The sequence below is a fragment of the Acinonyx jubatus genome, chromosome B4, assembly GCF_027475565.1.
Source record: "Acinonyx jubatus isolate Ajub_Pintada_27869175 chromosome B4, VMU_Ajub_asm_v1.0, whole genome shotgun sequence".
Classification (NCBI taxonomy): Eukaryota; Metazoa; Chordata; class Mammalia; order Carnivora; family Felidae; genus Acinonyx; species Acinonyx jubatus.
In genome coordinates this window covers 19,172,620-19,187,580 of record NC_069387.1, presented here as the reverse complement: position 1 = coordinate 19,187,580, position 14,961 = coordinate 19,172,620, and the positions used below count along the sequence as shown (strand labels likewise).

Genomic DNA, 14,961 nt, shown 5'->3' with positions numbered 1-14,961 from the left:
GTGGCATGTGTGTTGGGACTGACAGTATATGAGGCCTGGTTGTGGATCATACCGCCAAGAAGGATTGAACATCTTCTAAAACCCTGCAGACCAGTTACGGAGGTGATCGTGTGCTTCTCAAAGCTAGTCCCTTAATGAGACAAGCCTGAGTCAGGTGATTCTTGTGTGTCTTGTGGATGTGGGAAGGACTGTTCAATTGTGATCAACTCTATGCATCTGGAATTTAATGAGTTGTCTTTTCAGTTCTTTCTTTGGAAATCACCATTAAAAAAACAAAAACAAAACAAAAACCCTTAAACTAATCCCAAAAAGAATATGTGCCTTCCCTGAAACTGGTGTTAGGGGTGTCCGAATCTGGCTTACGGATTTTTCTTCTCACTTCTTCATGGCTGTCACTGTTATAGCCTTGTCATCTTTCCTACTTTTATTATTTTATGACTCTGTGCGCTGTGCTTCCTTCAAGCAAAGCTGAATGGCTTCCCTGCGTAGACATACAACAACGAGAACGTACAGGACTATGTATCTTCTCACGTGCTGGGGGTTTGAGGGTGAGAAGGCTAATCCCATTCAGCATTTTCCATGAAAGAAAAACCACGAGGTGTATTTGACCTTTTATTTATGGAAATAGTAAGAGTAAGGGTTGTAGTACTTTCACAAATTTAGATGAAAATACAGAGAGAAAATTAGATATTCTTAAGCTACGGGTGATGGGAGGGTCTAAATCTTTCTATTTGTTGCCATTTGGGAAGTTTTTTTTTTTTTTTCAAGCTTTTCTGGGAAAAGGAAATTTTTCGGTAGCCTCAAGGACAGTAATGCCTGAGAAAACTGACTATTTAAACGCAGACATGACTCAACAAAAACAGTCATTCTATACTCAACTAAGAGAACTTTTCAAATTTATACAGAAAGTTGCCCTTACAGAATCATGTTTTTATTAGCACCCTCAATGTTAGCTATTAATTGAAGTGTTGATGTAAGCCCAGTGATGATGAATGTAAAACGGGGATTGTGTGGGACATCAAAAATGCGTTTCCATATTACTTGATGTTTAGATTTTAGAGAAATAAGAATAAAGTGATAGAACCATTTCGGTCACTAACAAGCAGAATGAATATTTAACGGGTGTGACAGTTGTCGTCATTATGCTAATAATAGGAGATGGGGCTCTAGTAAGATTAAGCATTAGCTATTCTGGTCCCTCGAGGAAACTGTAAAATTCAGCTTCGCTGCGTTGTAATTAGAAAAGAAGTGTATTTAAATACCGAAAAAAAAAATCGTAGGTACCTCAGCAGAGTATGCCGGGGGCATGTGCTTGGAGCCTTTTAATCTCTAGGTGTGGCCTGTTTTATAAATATTTCCATAGCATTTATATACTTGACATTTGGTAATATTGCATTGTATAATCGTATCCATATGCTTTGCCTTACAAAATAGAATGAGACCACCGGAGCTCAGAGTGGTTTAGTGACTTGCCTAGGGTCACGCAGTCGGCGCAAATGATAGGATACAGACCAGGCAGCTGGGCCACGCTTTGCGGCCCTCTCCCTCTGCCACCTGCTGTCCGGAGGCACTGCTTCCGATTTTAGCAGCTTCTCGGGCCCTGGCCTTCCCTGAGTGGGATCTGTAGTTCCTCTGTTGACCTTTCGTTTCCTTTCTTTCACTCCCCTCCCTTCTGTTAGGTCAAGTACAAAAGAGATTTTGAAGAAAGCAAAGGGAGGGGGTTCAGCATCGTCACGGACACTCCTGAACTCCAGAGGCTGAAGAGGACTCAGGAGCAAATCAGTAACGTAGGTGACTGTTCGATGCCTCGATCGCCCTAACTCGCGTGTCTGCATGAGAGAATGAGGTTGGGACTTGGAGGTGTCCTTGTCGCTACCGTGGGCAAGCGGTTCTCAAGGTGCTCATAAGATATGCCAGGCTCAACTGGGGAACTCCTTCCGTTTGATTTCATCATGGTTACCTAGAGCCTCACACTTTAATAGCAACGACTATATTTCTGAATTGATATTTAACTTATTTCATTAAAGCGACTTGCGAAATGCGTTTACTAGAGAGATCAACTTGATGACAAGAATTGTGTATTTAGAAATATAGTCATCGCTATTAAAACAGTTGTTATAATTTAGCATCTTATGCCATTTTTAATGGTTCTCCGCATTTGCGTTTTTCCAAAACAGGACTTTTATAGGTAAAATTATACACCTGACAGTTTTGGTCTTGGCTGTGGCTAATCAGACAAAAAATATATACACATAAGGCTAAGTATCTTGAATAATCTTATTTTGCTAATTGTGTGTATGTAAGCTTTCACACTTTAAACTAGAAATTTGTTGAAATGATGTATTCCATTGAATTTCTGAAACAAACATTTACGTATGACGTTGCTGTGGATTTGAAAGCTGTATCTCGTTAAGTAATATATTTTTCCTGACAAAGAAAATTGAGGAGAGCATCACTTCCCAGCACATTAGGGACCAAAAGTGTTAATTCCGTACTACGTGAAGGCAGATGAATAGCTTATCTTCGTTTTCATAATTCATGCCTGTGATTATGTTTCTTCCAAAGTTTCTTTGAAGTTTGTCGAAATGTATTTTTTTTTCAGAAAAAAAAAAATCAGTTCAGTGTTAGGTATCCAAGAGGACATACGTATGAAAATTGACAACTATGTACATGATACAGAAGTATGCACAAATCTGCAAGATTCATGCCGTGTTTCATGAGAAGTGTATCTTGTGTATTACTTCCACCAAACTTTGTGTGTTATAAGCGATGTTTATAGATGTTATAAACAATGGAGCCTTAATTTCCAGGAAGTGTTTAATTAGCAGATGGTTTAAACTCGCTGATGTTTGGCCGTCATCATTATATATAACAATTTGGAGATGAAATTATAGTATACAATTTGAGAAAGAATTTTATTTGTGAAAAAAAACCACAACGGTGTGATGTTTTGAAAAAACTTCTTTAGGGAATAACAGGAGGTGGAGGGAACACTTCGTTTTGCCAAATTCCCTAAGGTTTATTCATTATTTGCTCTTTAAATGGACATTTTAGGTTTGTAAGAACTTTTTTTTTCCTTTGAAGGTAAAAGGGATGCATTTTAAAGATTCACATCTTTTGTCCCCTCATTTTTCTCCCCCGTCCCGACAACCCACCAGTCATGTGTTACCGCCCTCATCTTTCTTCCTCTTCATTCCTTCTTTAAATTAAAAAGTGATTTTTGTTTTTCAAAATGTGAGTTAGGGATACGGCACTGGCAGTTACACAGAATAACGTTTCTTTCTTTGGGTTATTTTTGGGGAACTTGAGAAAAAAAACAAAACAAAACCCAAAATAATGCCACACAAAACTAAGTTATATCGTAAGTCACAAACTGTCACAGAAATATATTTCAAAAAGAACTACACATTTCTACTCTAAGACATCCATGGGACAGCTACCATAAGGATTGCAGTCAATCGAAAGGTAAGCCCTTTAATTTATATTCAAATTAAGTCAATATTCATATTTAATAAGAAAAGAACTGATCATTTCACCAACCTTTATCATTAGCAGGAATATACATTTTATTCAACACGTGGAGCTGTTTGCAGATCCATTCTTAATTACGCAAAAACCCCTTATAACACAGGTACGTATAGGGACGTATGAATCTGTATGAATCATATACATGGCAGTATATACAAATACCATTTGGATTAAGCCTGTGAGGTAGACAACACTGATTTTTAAAAGCATATAATTGAGACGACACCTAGATTTATTTTATTTTATTTTATTTGCGATTGTCTTATGTTAGTCCCTTACCAGTGTTCCAAGGAGTTCTGGTTCTTAAGTCATAGTGAGGCATAGTCATGTTTGAATAGCAGTAAAGAATATAGATATCATAATATTACCATTAGGGATTTATTCCTGAAGAAAGGAAACTGTTAAATATACTGAGGTCTCGTGAATTTTTTATTCATTAACAAGGCTGCAACTTTATGAACTTTTTCCGTGACCTCACAGGGTTTTCCACATTACTCAAAGATCTTTTTTTTCTTTTTTTTTTTTTTTTTCTCTAAGAAACTTGGGCTAATATGGAAGGTGGCACTTTGGTTAGCCCAATTTTCCACATTACTTTCAGATAAACCCAAATACTGAAACATGTGCGCCAAATCCAGACAGATATTTTTGACAGTGGCCTGGACTGTGTCTGTTTGGAGAGGAAAGGGGTGAGAAAATGTCCAGACTGGTCTCCACCAGAATTTGCCTGCTCGGGGTGCTCGGATGAGCAGACTCATTCTGAAATTATAAGCCATATGACATTCAAGCTACAAGTTTAATACAGGCTGATGTAGGTGGGTTATTAAGTCGAGGTCTTTGTAATCTTTATTTTTCCGTTTGCTTCATTTTCTTGTTTGTGTTTACTTTTACTTACTTGTTTTCCTTATTTTTATCTTTGAATATTGTATGGATCTTTCTAAGCTGCCTTTAATCCCTTTCAGACTAAAGAAAGTAGAAAGACATAAAACTGAATTTAATGACACCTCTTAGGTGTTTTGGGCAATGTGCTGTGGATGAATGGGCATTTTTGATTGCTTGTGTCTGTATTGGTGTTATGAAATTTTCTCAGCCACTCTGATTCATTTGTGCAGGATTTGAAATCATTTGGAAATACCCACTCAGTCTGCATCTGTTACTGAGATGTGGGATAGAACACAACCCATAAATTTGAAATTGTGTGTAGTGAAAGGGGTGAACGTGGGTTTAGCCTTGACTTCTTTTTTTGGGGGGGGTCTGTAATGACAGCACATTGAATCTGGGAGATTTATGAAATGCTGCAATTTAAAATTCCTCTCTTATATTACCGACTTAGTGTAGCTGCAGAAAGAATAAGAAAAGAGGCCAGGTTTCAGAATTTACTGAATGGTTGGAAAGAAACAGAATGGTTTCTGAAACAACAACAACAACAAAATTCCAGAAAATTCCAGAGAATGCCTAATTGTGTCCTCCCACGACCCACCAAAGTCCAGGGTAGAAATTCAGAAAGGGCAGACATGATCTGGTAGAGCTCCACATTTTCTTTACTTCTTGATATTTTAGGGAAATGTTCTTAAAAGACAACGTACAGTCTTGTATCAAAGAATACTGTGCCTCTGGACATTTTCAAAAACCGTTTTTCCTGTTGTCCTCAGACCTCTAGCTCGTGTGGGTAATTGGAAAGGTGGTTTCTGACGCTGGTGGTTACCACCTTCAGGTTTATAAGCAGGGCATTCAGGATACCTGCAGTTGGGCAGAGAACCACTGCCGACATCTAAGGGACTAGGTTGGGCCTCGAGAAGATTATTGATGTGTTTCATTCTGCCTGCTTACACGCTCATTTAAGCTGCGCTTTTAATTAGCTGAGACAGTCTATAGATAAATTGTGAAATGAAAGGGTAAAGTCCAACCCCAAGAGACTTTTAAAATCTTTGTGCTATGGATAAAATCTAGATGTTTATTTTCTAATTTACTTTAGGTAATGGAGAAATATATGGAGGGGAAGGGGAACCCCCCCCCCCCCCCCCCGCCAAAACCAGATGACAGGATCCTGTATTTTGCGGACTGACTGGTAAGTCTGCCATTAGGTGATTTGTCAAGATTTGTGTCTGTCCTTGACTCACAGAGGAAATAATTTGTGTGTGTGTGTGTGTGTGTGTGTATGCATGCAGTGTGCCTGCGTGTGTTGGCTTCAGTGGGCATCTTTAAAACACCCTTTCCTTAGATCACTGAACCATAGACAACACAGGCAATAATAGTTTCACCCGCTCTATATTCCTTCCCTTCCCCCGTCAGAATCTATAGGTTTGGTTATCTTTCCTGTTTCCCAAATACCCCTTCTTACTACCATTTTCAACGTAGCGTAGCCATTCATAAAATGTTCACTTGCTTCACAAGAAAAGCTAAGATTGAAGCCTTTTTATAAAAAAACATTACAGGGGCGCCTGGGTGGCTCAGTCGGTTAAGCGTCCGACTTCAGCTCAGGTCACGATCTCGCAGTCCGTGAGTTCGAGCCCTGCATCGGACTCTGGGCTGATGGCTCAGAGCCTGGAGCCTGCTTCCGATTCTGTGTCTCCCTCTCTCTCTGCCCCTCCCCCGTTCATGCTCTGTCTCTCTCTGTCTCAAAAATAAAAATAAAACGTTAAAAAAATTTAAAAAATAAAAATAAAAAATAAAATAAAAAATAAAAAAACGTTACAGAGCAGAGTCTCTTCTCTAATTTGATATTGAAATGTAATTATTTTTAGCTTTTTTGATACAGCTACATAATTTTTCATTGACTTCTTAGAATGCAAAATAAATTATGTGTCCATTAATAAGCTCACATGGATGCTGATGATTTAGTTCCCTGAGATTTTGTGAGTTAGCTTCAAAAATATTAGATTATTGGAGGCAAACATGGCCTAATAATTGAAGAGCAGTGTCTGTAGGCTATTAAAATATTTGATTCAAAGTTAGGTTGAGTGTAAGGGTGAGCAGGAGGGTAGGGATGATTATCTAGGGATCTGGTCTCTGTTTGTAATTTAAATAAATCATTTTGACAGAGACTGACTGTGGCCATGTTCAGGCTGCTGACGGTGTGAAATTGAGTTGTATGGTGGACAGAAGACAAGCAGTCAAGAGAAATCCCCAAAGGCAAAATTTGTTATGTAATTGGGTCAACTCATGCATGAGAAATGCATGCTAATTGTAAACTGGTGGCGAAATACAGTGTAAGAGGCAATTAGGTCTTCTATGAACCCGAACAACTGATACAGAAGGATTTCTCTTTCTTTTTACATTCAGCAAACATAAAAAAGTTTCTTTTTTTAAAGGCGAGGAAGGTAAAAATCAGAAAGACATTCAGTATTGACAGAGAGTATTTGTTAGTTTTGTTCCTTACACAAGAAACATAACTGTTTTATATGCCATGGAACATTTATCTCAAAGCTTCTGATTTTGAGTGGTAAAGTCTAATACATTAAGTAGTTGGAGAGGAGAATCGTACGGTTTTTTTGATACAACTCATAACCAGGTTGATTAGCATAGATGAAATAACAGAGATCGTTATTAGGTCAGTAGCTTAGATTTAAGCCCTTGGAGGCTAGTATTTTCACAGAGTGAATTTATATGTCACTGTAATGGGCTGTACCTTACCTCCAACTTGTCTCAACTGGTAACTCCCATGTATTCCTGAGTAATAGTGGGTAAGTAGCATTATCTTTAAAGCAAAGATCCAATATGTCAGAGAAGGTGATAGGGCATTAACGTGTATTTTCCTTATAATACCGAACACATGTATAAATGCTTTATTTGTTTCGAAACACTTTGACATACCCAGTCTAATTAGATTCTCTGAACAACCTCTCCTCAGGGAAAGTATTTCTATAAGGAACACTTAGACTTTCATGAGAAAAATGTACGGAAAATCACCTCTCGGTCCTTTCTCGTGTCCAAATCCGTGGTTTCCCTTACACCTGGTTTTGCTTTATTTTTCCACCTAGGGCAGAACTTCAAAGGTTGATCTCTTCTTTTTATCCTCCGGTTTTTAGCCACAGCCACTTAAAGAAACAAATACATCCCAGACCAGTAATTACTTGTGCATGGCAAGTACAAGGGTTGTGGCTGTAAAATGGCATTGTCTAAACGGGAGGTGGGGGAGGGCCCCCAGAGTAAAAGAATTAACACATATGACTTTTTTTTTTTTTTTTTTTTTTTGGAAACAGAGATTAACGATCCCGCAGACAATTTCTGAAGATCCTTCTTTAGTGAAATTCCTTTCCCTCATTCTTTTCTTTTCTCTTCCCCTGTGTTCAGGCCCCTTAGCCTGCCTGAGTTATTGCGGGACCTCCTAATTGGCCTTCTCTCCTTCCAGGCTCCTTCTGGAGCTTTTCCATTGTATCTTGAACACTGGCACCAGATGAGTCTTTCTAAAATATCTCTTTCATCAAGACCCTAATTATGATTCACTAAGAACTTCCCTGGGAGCTCCACTCTGCGTAGGACAAAGTCTAATCTCCGAAGCTCTTTCATTCTGACTCTCAGGGCCCTCCACGATCGGCTCCTAAATTACTTTTCCCCGTATCTTTCACTGCCTGTCAACACGGTTCTTCCGTTTCTTTTAGGCCTGACTAAGTTAGTCTGTCCTGGGCTTTTGCATGAGTCACTCCTCTCGTTTGGCACAATTTCACAGTGTCTGTAAATGATCCTGGACCCACACTCAGACCCCAGCTACCGCGATCTTTCTCCTCTCCCAATCATGACAGTGCTTTGCTTGATGGCACCATTAGCCACACCGCTCATTTCACACATCACGTTCCACAGTTTGGTCTGAAGGAGCATTTTCACTGGTTATGTGCTTTGCTTCTCTAGCTTCAGGAAGATGAAGACCATCCACGTCTTCTTCAGTTTATTTTTTGCCTCTCTAAGAATGCATATCATGGTGCTTTGTACTTCACCTTTCTGGTCACATCCTTGGCCCTCCCTGCCCTCGCTTGGTTGTGGGAAGAAGTCTCTAAACTGCTCCTGCCTGCCACAGGACTGCCTCTTCTCCCTCCTGAGCTGCTCTCTTTGTGGTTTCTTGCAAGTTCCTAAAATGCACATCTGATCACGTTACTTTCTACTTTAAAATCTATCTCTTGCTCCCTATTGCCTTTGGGATGAAATGCAAATACTGTAACAGGGAATATGAGACTGTCTGTGGTTTATTGCCAGATGAGATCTCCAGCCTGGGGGTCCCTCTTGAACCCTCAGCCCTATACACTTCACACTTCCATCTGGAACGTTCTTTGTACCCTTCCCATATCCCTTCTACGCCCAGAGCCTACCTCTTCTTCCCTGGCCTTCCTCTTTCTCTTGGCATCCTGGCAGTCTCGTTCTGGAACTGCATGCTGAGTTATCTTCCTCCTGAACTGAACTCTATGAAGGTTCAGGCTTTTTCTCTGTCACCCCAGGGCCTAACACGGAGCCACGTTTGATAAGTGGATGCATTAACTTCTTGGCCCAACGTACCTTCTTCTCAAGGCTTCTCACTGTGCCCGAGGCTGTCGGCTCCCCGATGGCTTAACCAGGACTGCTTCTGTAAACACACCCATTTTGATACTCTGACCAGCGAATCCCCTCCAGTCTTGTGTGAATTTCATCGTACAGCGGAGATTATTACAAGCCGTTCTGATAGCTCTGGATCTATCTTAATTAAAGCATCTCTTTTAAGGTCTGTGCAGATACACATCAATTTCCTTCCTTAAAACTCCCAGATCTTTCCTTCATTCCGTCATTCTGTAGCACGATGAAGTTGCCTAATAAATACTCAGGAAATGACCGAATTTTTTTTTTTTTAACATTTATTTATTTTTGAGAGAGGGAGGGGCAGAGAGAGAGAGGGAGACAGAGAGTCTGAAGCAGGTTCCATGCTGTCAGCACAGAGCCTGATGGGGGGAGCTGTGAGATCATTACCTGAGCCAAAGTTAGACATTTAACTAACTGAGCCACCCGGGTGCCCCATGACTGAATTCCTTTAAGGGTATTATTTCCTCAAGTTTTTTTTTTTTCTTTTTCAGAAGAGTCTGCCTTACCATCCACTTCTCAGTCTAAGCAAATCAAATCTTTCCTAGGATATGCACCACAGTAGGGTAGGGAACCAGCACATCCTTTCAACACAAAATTGCTAATGCCTGGAATAGTGCTTGACAACGTAGCAGGTGCTGAGGAAATGTATGTTGTGTACATGAATGAAGTGATAATATTTAAAATATTGACAAATTTGCACATTCTTTCTCTTGAAACCTCTCTTTGCAAGGGAGTTCATAGCTTTTTTTTTTCTTCAGAGTTTATTTATTTATCTTGAGAGTGTGCGCGAGCAGGGGAGGAGTAGAGAGAGAGAGAGGGAGAGAGAGAATCCCAAGCGGGCTCCACGGTGTCAGCACAGAGCCTGACAAGGGGCTGGAAGTCACAAACTGTGAGATGATGACCTGGGCCGAAATCAAGAGTCGGATGCCCGACCGACCACACCATCCAGGTGCCCCCCAGAGAGTTCTTAGCTTTGAAAGTTGCTTCAAATTTGTTGTTTGTTTTGTGTTGCTTCAGAACACCCATTTTTTTTCACTTTCTCCTATTTTTACTTAAACACTCAGTGATTTCTATAGTTTTCATCAAAAGTTTATGGCAGTATTTTCTCAGTAAAGCAGGAACATTTGCTTTCTAATGTGGCATTTAAGAATTTCACTGTATTAGGGGCGCCTGGGTGGCTCAGTCGGTTAAACATCTGACTTCGGCTCTGGTCATGATCTAGCGGTTGATGAGTTCGAGCCCCACATTGGGCTCTGTGCTGACAGCTCAGAGCCTGGAGCTGCTTTGGGTTCTATGTCTCCCTCTCTGTCTATACCTCCCCCACTCATTCTGTCTCTCTCTCTCTCTCTTTCTCTCTGTCTTAAAAATAAACATTGAAAAAAAAAAGAATTCAGAATGTCAGTGTATTAGAAATCCAATGACCACCCCTGTTTTAAAATGTCAGGCAATTTACTTTTATCTTATCTTATCTTATCTTATCTTATCTATCTTATCTTATCATGTCTAAATATCTGATAAATGGGACTTGCATTAGACTGTCCAGGCTGCCATAACAAAATATCACAGGCTGCGTGGCTTAAATCACAGAAATTTATTTTCTCACCGTTCCAGAGGCAGGAAGTCCAGGATCAAGGGCCAGCAGGATTGACTTCTGGTGACAGCTCTTGTCTTGGCTGGGAGAGCACACTTTCTTACTGTGTCCTCATATGGCCTTTTCCTACATGTATGTGTATAAGAGAAAGAGGTCTCTGGTGTGTCTTCCTCTTCTTGGAAGGACACCAGTTGAATTGGATCAGGGCCCCAGCCTTTGACCTCATTTAACCTGAACTACCTTTTTAAAATTTCCATCTCCAAAGACAGTCACACTGGGGCTTAGGGTTTCAAGATACGAGTTTTGGGGGAGGGGACACAATTTAGTCCATAATGGGGACAAATGAGAAGTGATCTGCATACATCATAGGGACTTTTGAGAAAACTAAGTAATATACATTTTGTAATCATAAGCTCCTATCATAAGTCAGCTTCTTTAGTAGAGGTGGATTACAATACCTTGTGTCATCTCGGGAAAACTTCTACATCCGGTTTTTAAATTTTTTTTTTCTGTTTTCAAACTGAACAATTTTAACAACAACAACAAAAAAGAATTTCCTTCTGGGTCCTATTTCCAATCCTTAATTGGCCCTTGCAAGCCTCTTTATTTGTGGTTTCGAGCCACAGTCATTTATAGAAACAAAGATAGCATATAGTAGTAATTACGTTTTCCAGGTCTCAGTGGAATGATGGAGCTCAGAATGTAGATCTCACATGTCCTGTGCTGGCAGTCTGGCCTGGACAGACGTGAGGGAAAGGAGGGCAGAGGTGTGACAATAGAAAAGAAATATTTCTGTGCCACGGGGAAAGCCGAATAAAGATGAGCTTTTTAAAAAATGTTGCAATTTCCAGCACATGATACAGATTAAAAACTTACAAAGTATCTGAATTTTCTTCCAGATTTTATTATACCCTTTGGGACATACCTACTGGGAGCACATACTGAACGTTAAAGAAGATCCGGTAGTCTTGCCTACATATTTGTGGAGTTGCCAGATGCGACCGTCATTAATAATTATGCCACATCATTATAACTTTGGTGGATTTTTGCAGGTAGGTTTGAAACCAGTTGTTCTTCCAGCTAATAAGTGTAATAGTTGCAACTTATTAAGAGGTCATGAATCAAAGGAGACATTATAAAGAGATTTAATTAGAAGCCATTGGTAACCCAAGCCAAGTTTATACAATTAAGGGAAATTGCACCACTGGAAGTTAGAGGCAAGAATGTCTTCCTTTTGGTAAGCATATGCAGATAGATATGTTCTCTAATTTGCATTTCATTTTCCTAGAAGAATCATGTCATGGAAATTGATTTTCTTTATTTTTTGCTTGTACTTTCTACCGTAGGTTCCTTTTCTTTCACGGTCGTCAGGCCTGCTCTGTAGCCTTTCTGTCTTGGGTACAGAATCGCATGCAATGCTATTTGTAAAAGGATATGTCTGCATTTCTCTTTGAAGGGCCGGTTGCTTTTGTGCAGTACCCTTAGGCTTGGTTCCAAGGACAAGAAGCAAGAAGCGATGATCACTTATTTTTTTGTTTGCTTATATTTGTGATGGATTTTTCCTCTTGTGGCTATATTAACTATAACCAAGTCAACTTTGAATTCGTTTGAATTAAGCTTTCGTGTCATGGCCTTCTGCGAACGATGATGAAAATGGCAGTTTGTCTGTTTCGGAAAGTATGAAATAGAGTATAGATGCAGAAAAAAGAATGAAAGGAGAAAAACCTTTAAAGAAATCATTCTGGTCTTAACACTTGTTATTGTCGAGAGCGAGAATTGAATTTTCCCAAACAGAGTGATTTCAATGTTCGCTTTTGTTGTGTAATTGTGATGAGCCCGTTGAGGGCAAGCAGCATTTCTTGCTCATGCTGGAATCTTCTAGAACACGGTGCTTCAACTGTGATGAATAAGACAAGGGGGAAGTTGCTTTCACGGTTACGCTGTATATGTGTTTGTTCTTTAAACATTTGCTGTGGACCTCACGTTCACCGGGCCCCATAGATGGCGGAGAAAGTGAGAAACCACGCTGTGTATGCATTTATACTCTTGTGAGGGTGCCTTCAGTGGCTGGCCAAGGTTTTCACCGCCGCAGGGCAGTCTTAAAAGCTGGAAGGCGAGGAAAGAAGGAAGGAAGGAATACAATAAGGTTGGGAGCACCTAGCGCCTACTTGTCCGAGTGTGGAGAGAGACAGAGACACCATTACTGAAATGCAGACTGAGGCAAGATTGGTGAAAGATTGGCATCATATTTCCAAATATGCATATTTTTGGTATCTACAAGGCCAAAAAAAAAATCTCCAAGAGAAATCACTTTGAACACATTAATTGACTCAACAGACATTGTTGAGTGTTTACCATACGCCAGGCACTTTGCCAGGAGGCGGGGGATATAATGAGAAACGAAATAAATTTGACCCCTGACCTCATGGAGCTGGGTGTTCACCCTCTAACGGGCAAGCAGACCATGGCTGCCCAGGATGATTAATGTTCGATAGAGGGAAACCCTGTGCTGTTATCAGAGGGGTAGCCAGCCAGGTTTGGGAGGTAAAGGAATTGAAAGCTTGCCAACGTTACTTGAAAATAGCCTTTGAAGAATTTTACTAAATCATTCTTTTTTGAATCGTGATTCGTATTGTTTGTTTGTACAGTAGATGCCATTAACTTCGCGTTAAAGTTTGCCCCTCTCCTTCCATCTGTTTTCTGTATTCCCTGTTTGCCTGTCAGTGGGGGTGTCCAGAAAATATCACGCAAAATTCATCAAGCCATAGATTACACACAAAATGTAAAAGAAGAATGAGCACTTATAGCAGAGTATCGATTAGCTTCTTTAAAAAATTTTTTTTAGTGTTTATTTTTGAGAGAAAGAGAGACAGAAAGAGAGACAGAAAGAGAGACAGAATGAGAGCAGGGGAAGGGCAGAGAAGAGAGGGAGACACAGAATCTGAAACAGGCTCCAGGCTCTGAGCTGTCAGCACAGAGCCCGACACGGGGCTCAAACCCATAGACCGCGAGATCATGACCTGAGCCGAAGTCGGACGCTCAACCGACTGAGCCACCCAGGTACCCCTCGATCAGCTTATTAATGTCACAGTGGCTAAGAAGATTAGTATGTAAATATTTGCATACACTTAAAAACTCAGACACATGTTCTCTCCATCTTGGTTTTCAGTACTCAAGAGGCTGAAACGTTTTGAAAGTAAAGCGATGACCATTTTTCTTCATCTCTTTTGTACCCTCACCCTCTGTAGGGATAGTTTCGAATCAAAAACTTCTCAGGACTCGGTCCAAAATATTGACAAAACATATTGCATCTTAAAAATGTACACGTACCCGAAAAGAGCCCTACACACACGCGATGCGTATGTTTTGCATACATAGGTCGCATGTACTGGCGTGTCTGAGGAGGGAGCTCCGCAAAGCTGATGATAAACATTGGTTAGCGCTGTTTGGTTTCCACCTTCGGTGTTGCTGGCCCAATCTGTGCCGACGACGAACCTCTGGGACGTCCCCTCAGTGCTGTGGGGTCTTTTCCTGCCAAATATTGTTCTCTTGCAAGATTAAATAGCTGAATCAGTGTGGCCTGAATCTTGATCCTGCTGAGAATATTAAGACTCCCGCAGGTTGTAATACAGATTAGCTGGTGAGAGCTCTGTTGGAAAAATAAAGTGAGTTTCCCTAAATGAATTTATCAACTGCTGGGAACCTCTTTGTGTCCTCTAGCATGAGTGTGTGTGTGCTGGCAGTTAACCATTTATTTCCCTCATTTTCCCCAAAACTTCCTCCTGCCCACGCCTGGGCATCGACTGTAAACGTTTTCATAACTTTATTGCACGTTTCTGTTTTGCCAGATAAGACATTTGGCATGTTAAAATGATTAAGTACTGTGAAGGGTAAGTCATTATTTACTGAAGGAGGAAAGCCATTTTCTCGGGAATTGTGCAGTGAATTTCACATTATTTCTATAACGAAGCGAACCACACCACTGGTGTGGTTGGAGTCAGCTGATTGGCATTTTGCATTTTGATCACGGGGTTTACATTATCGGTCGAAAAATGGGGAAATATTTAAGAGGTAGGCGTAAGGGCCAAATTTATTTCCATCACCTCCAAACTCCATTCTATTGCTATTTGTGCTTCTAGGGTTAGAGTATAACCTTTGAAGGTTCTGAATTCCACAGAGATTGTGGGGCTCCCCCTCAAATGAAACAAATAATAATAATAATAAAATCAACACCAATACTGCTAAGATCTAGGGCACAGTACGCACGGGTAGGCTGAAAATGAATAGTTGTTCGACTTTCC

At 40.4% G+C, this 14,961-nt stretch overlaps 1 protein-coding gene across 4 annotated transcripts in view; it reads left to right on the top strand.

Annotated features, from left to right (window-relative positions):
* Positions 1-14,961, top strand: part of NEBL (nebulette) — a 356,435-nt gene that overhangs the window by 189,138 nt on the left and 152,336 nt on the right. For 2 of the 4 annotated variants that reach the window (XM_053225372.1, XM_027073578.2), the window contains exon 4: positions 1,680-1,787. In XM_053225372.1, coding sequence (XP_053081347.1) covers positions 1,680-1,787 — 108 coding nt within the window. Of the gene's footprint in view, positions 1-1,679; positions 3,466-3,552; positions 3,632-5,500; positions 5,594-11,559; positions 11,713-14,961 lie in introns of all 4 variants that reach the window. The other 2 variants (XM_027073573.2, XM_027073571.2) reach the window with 2 other exon arrangements.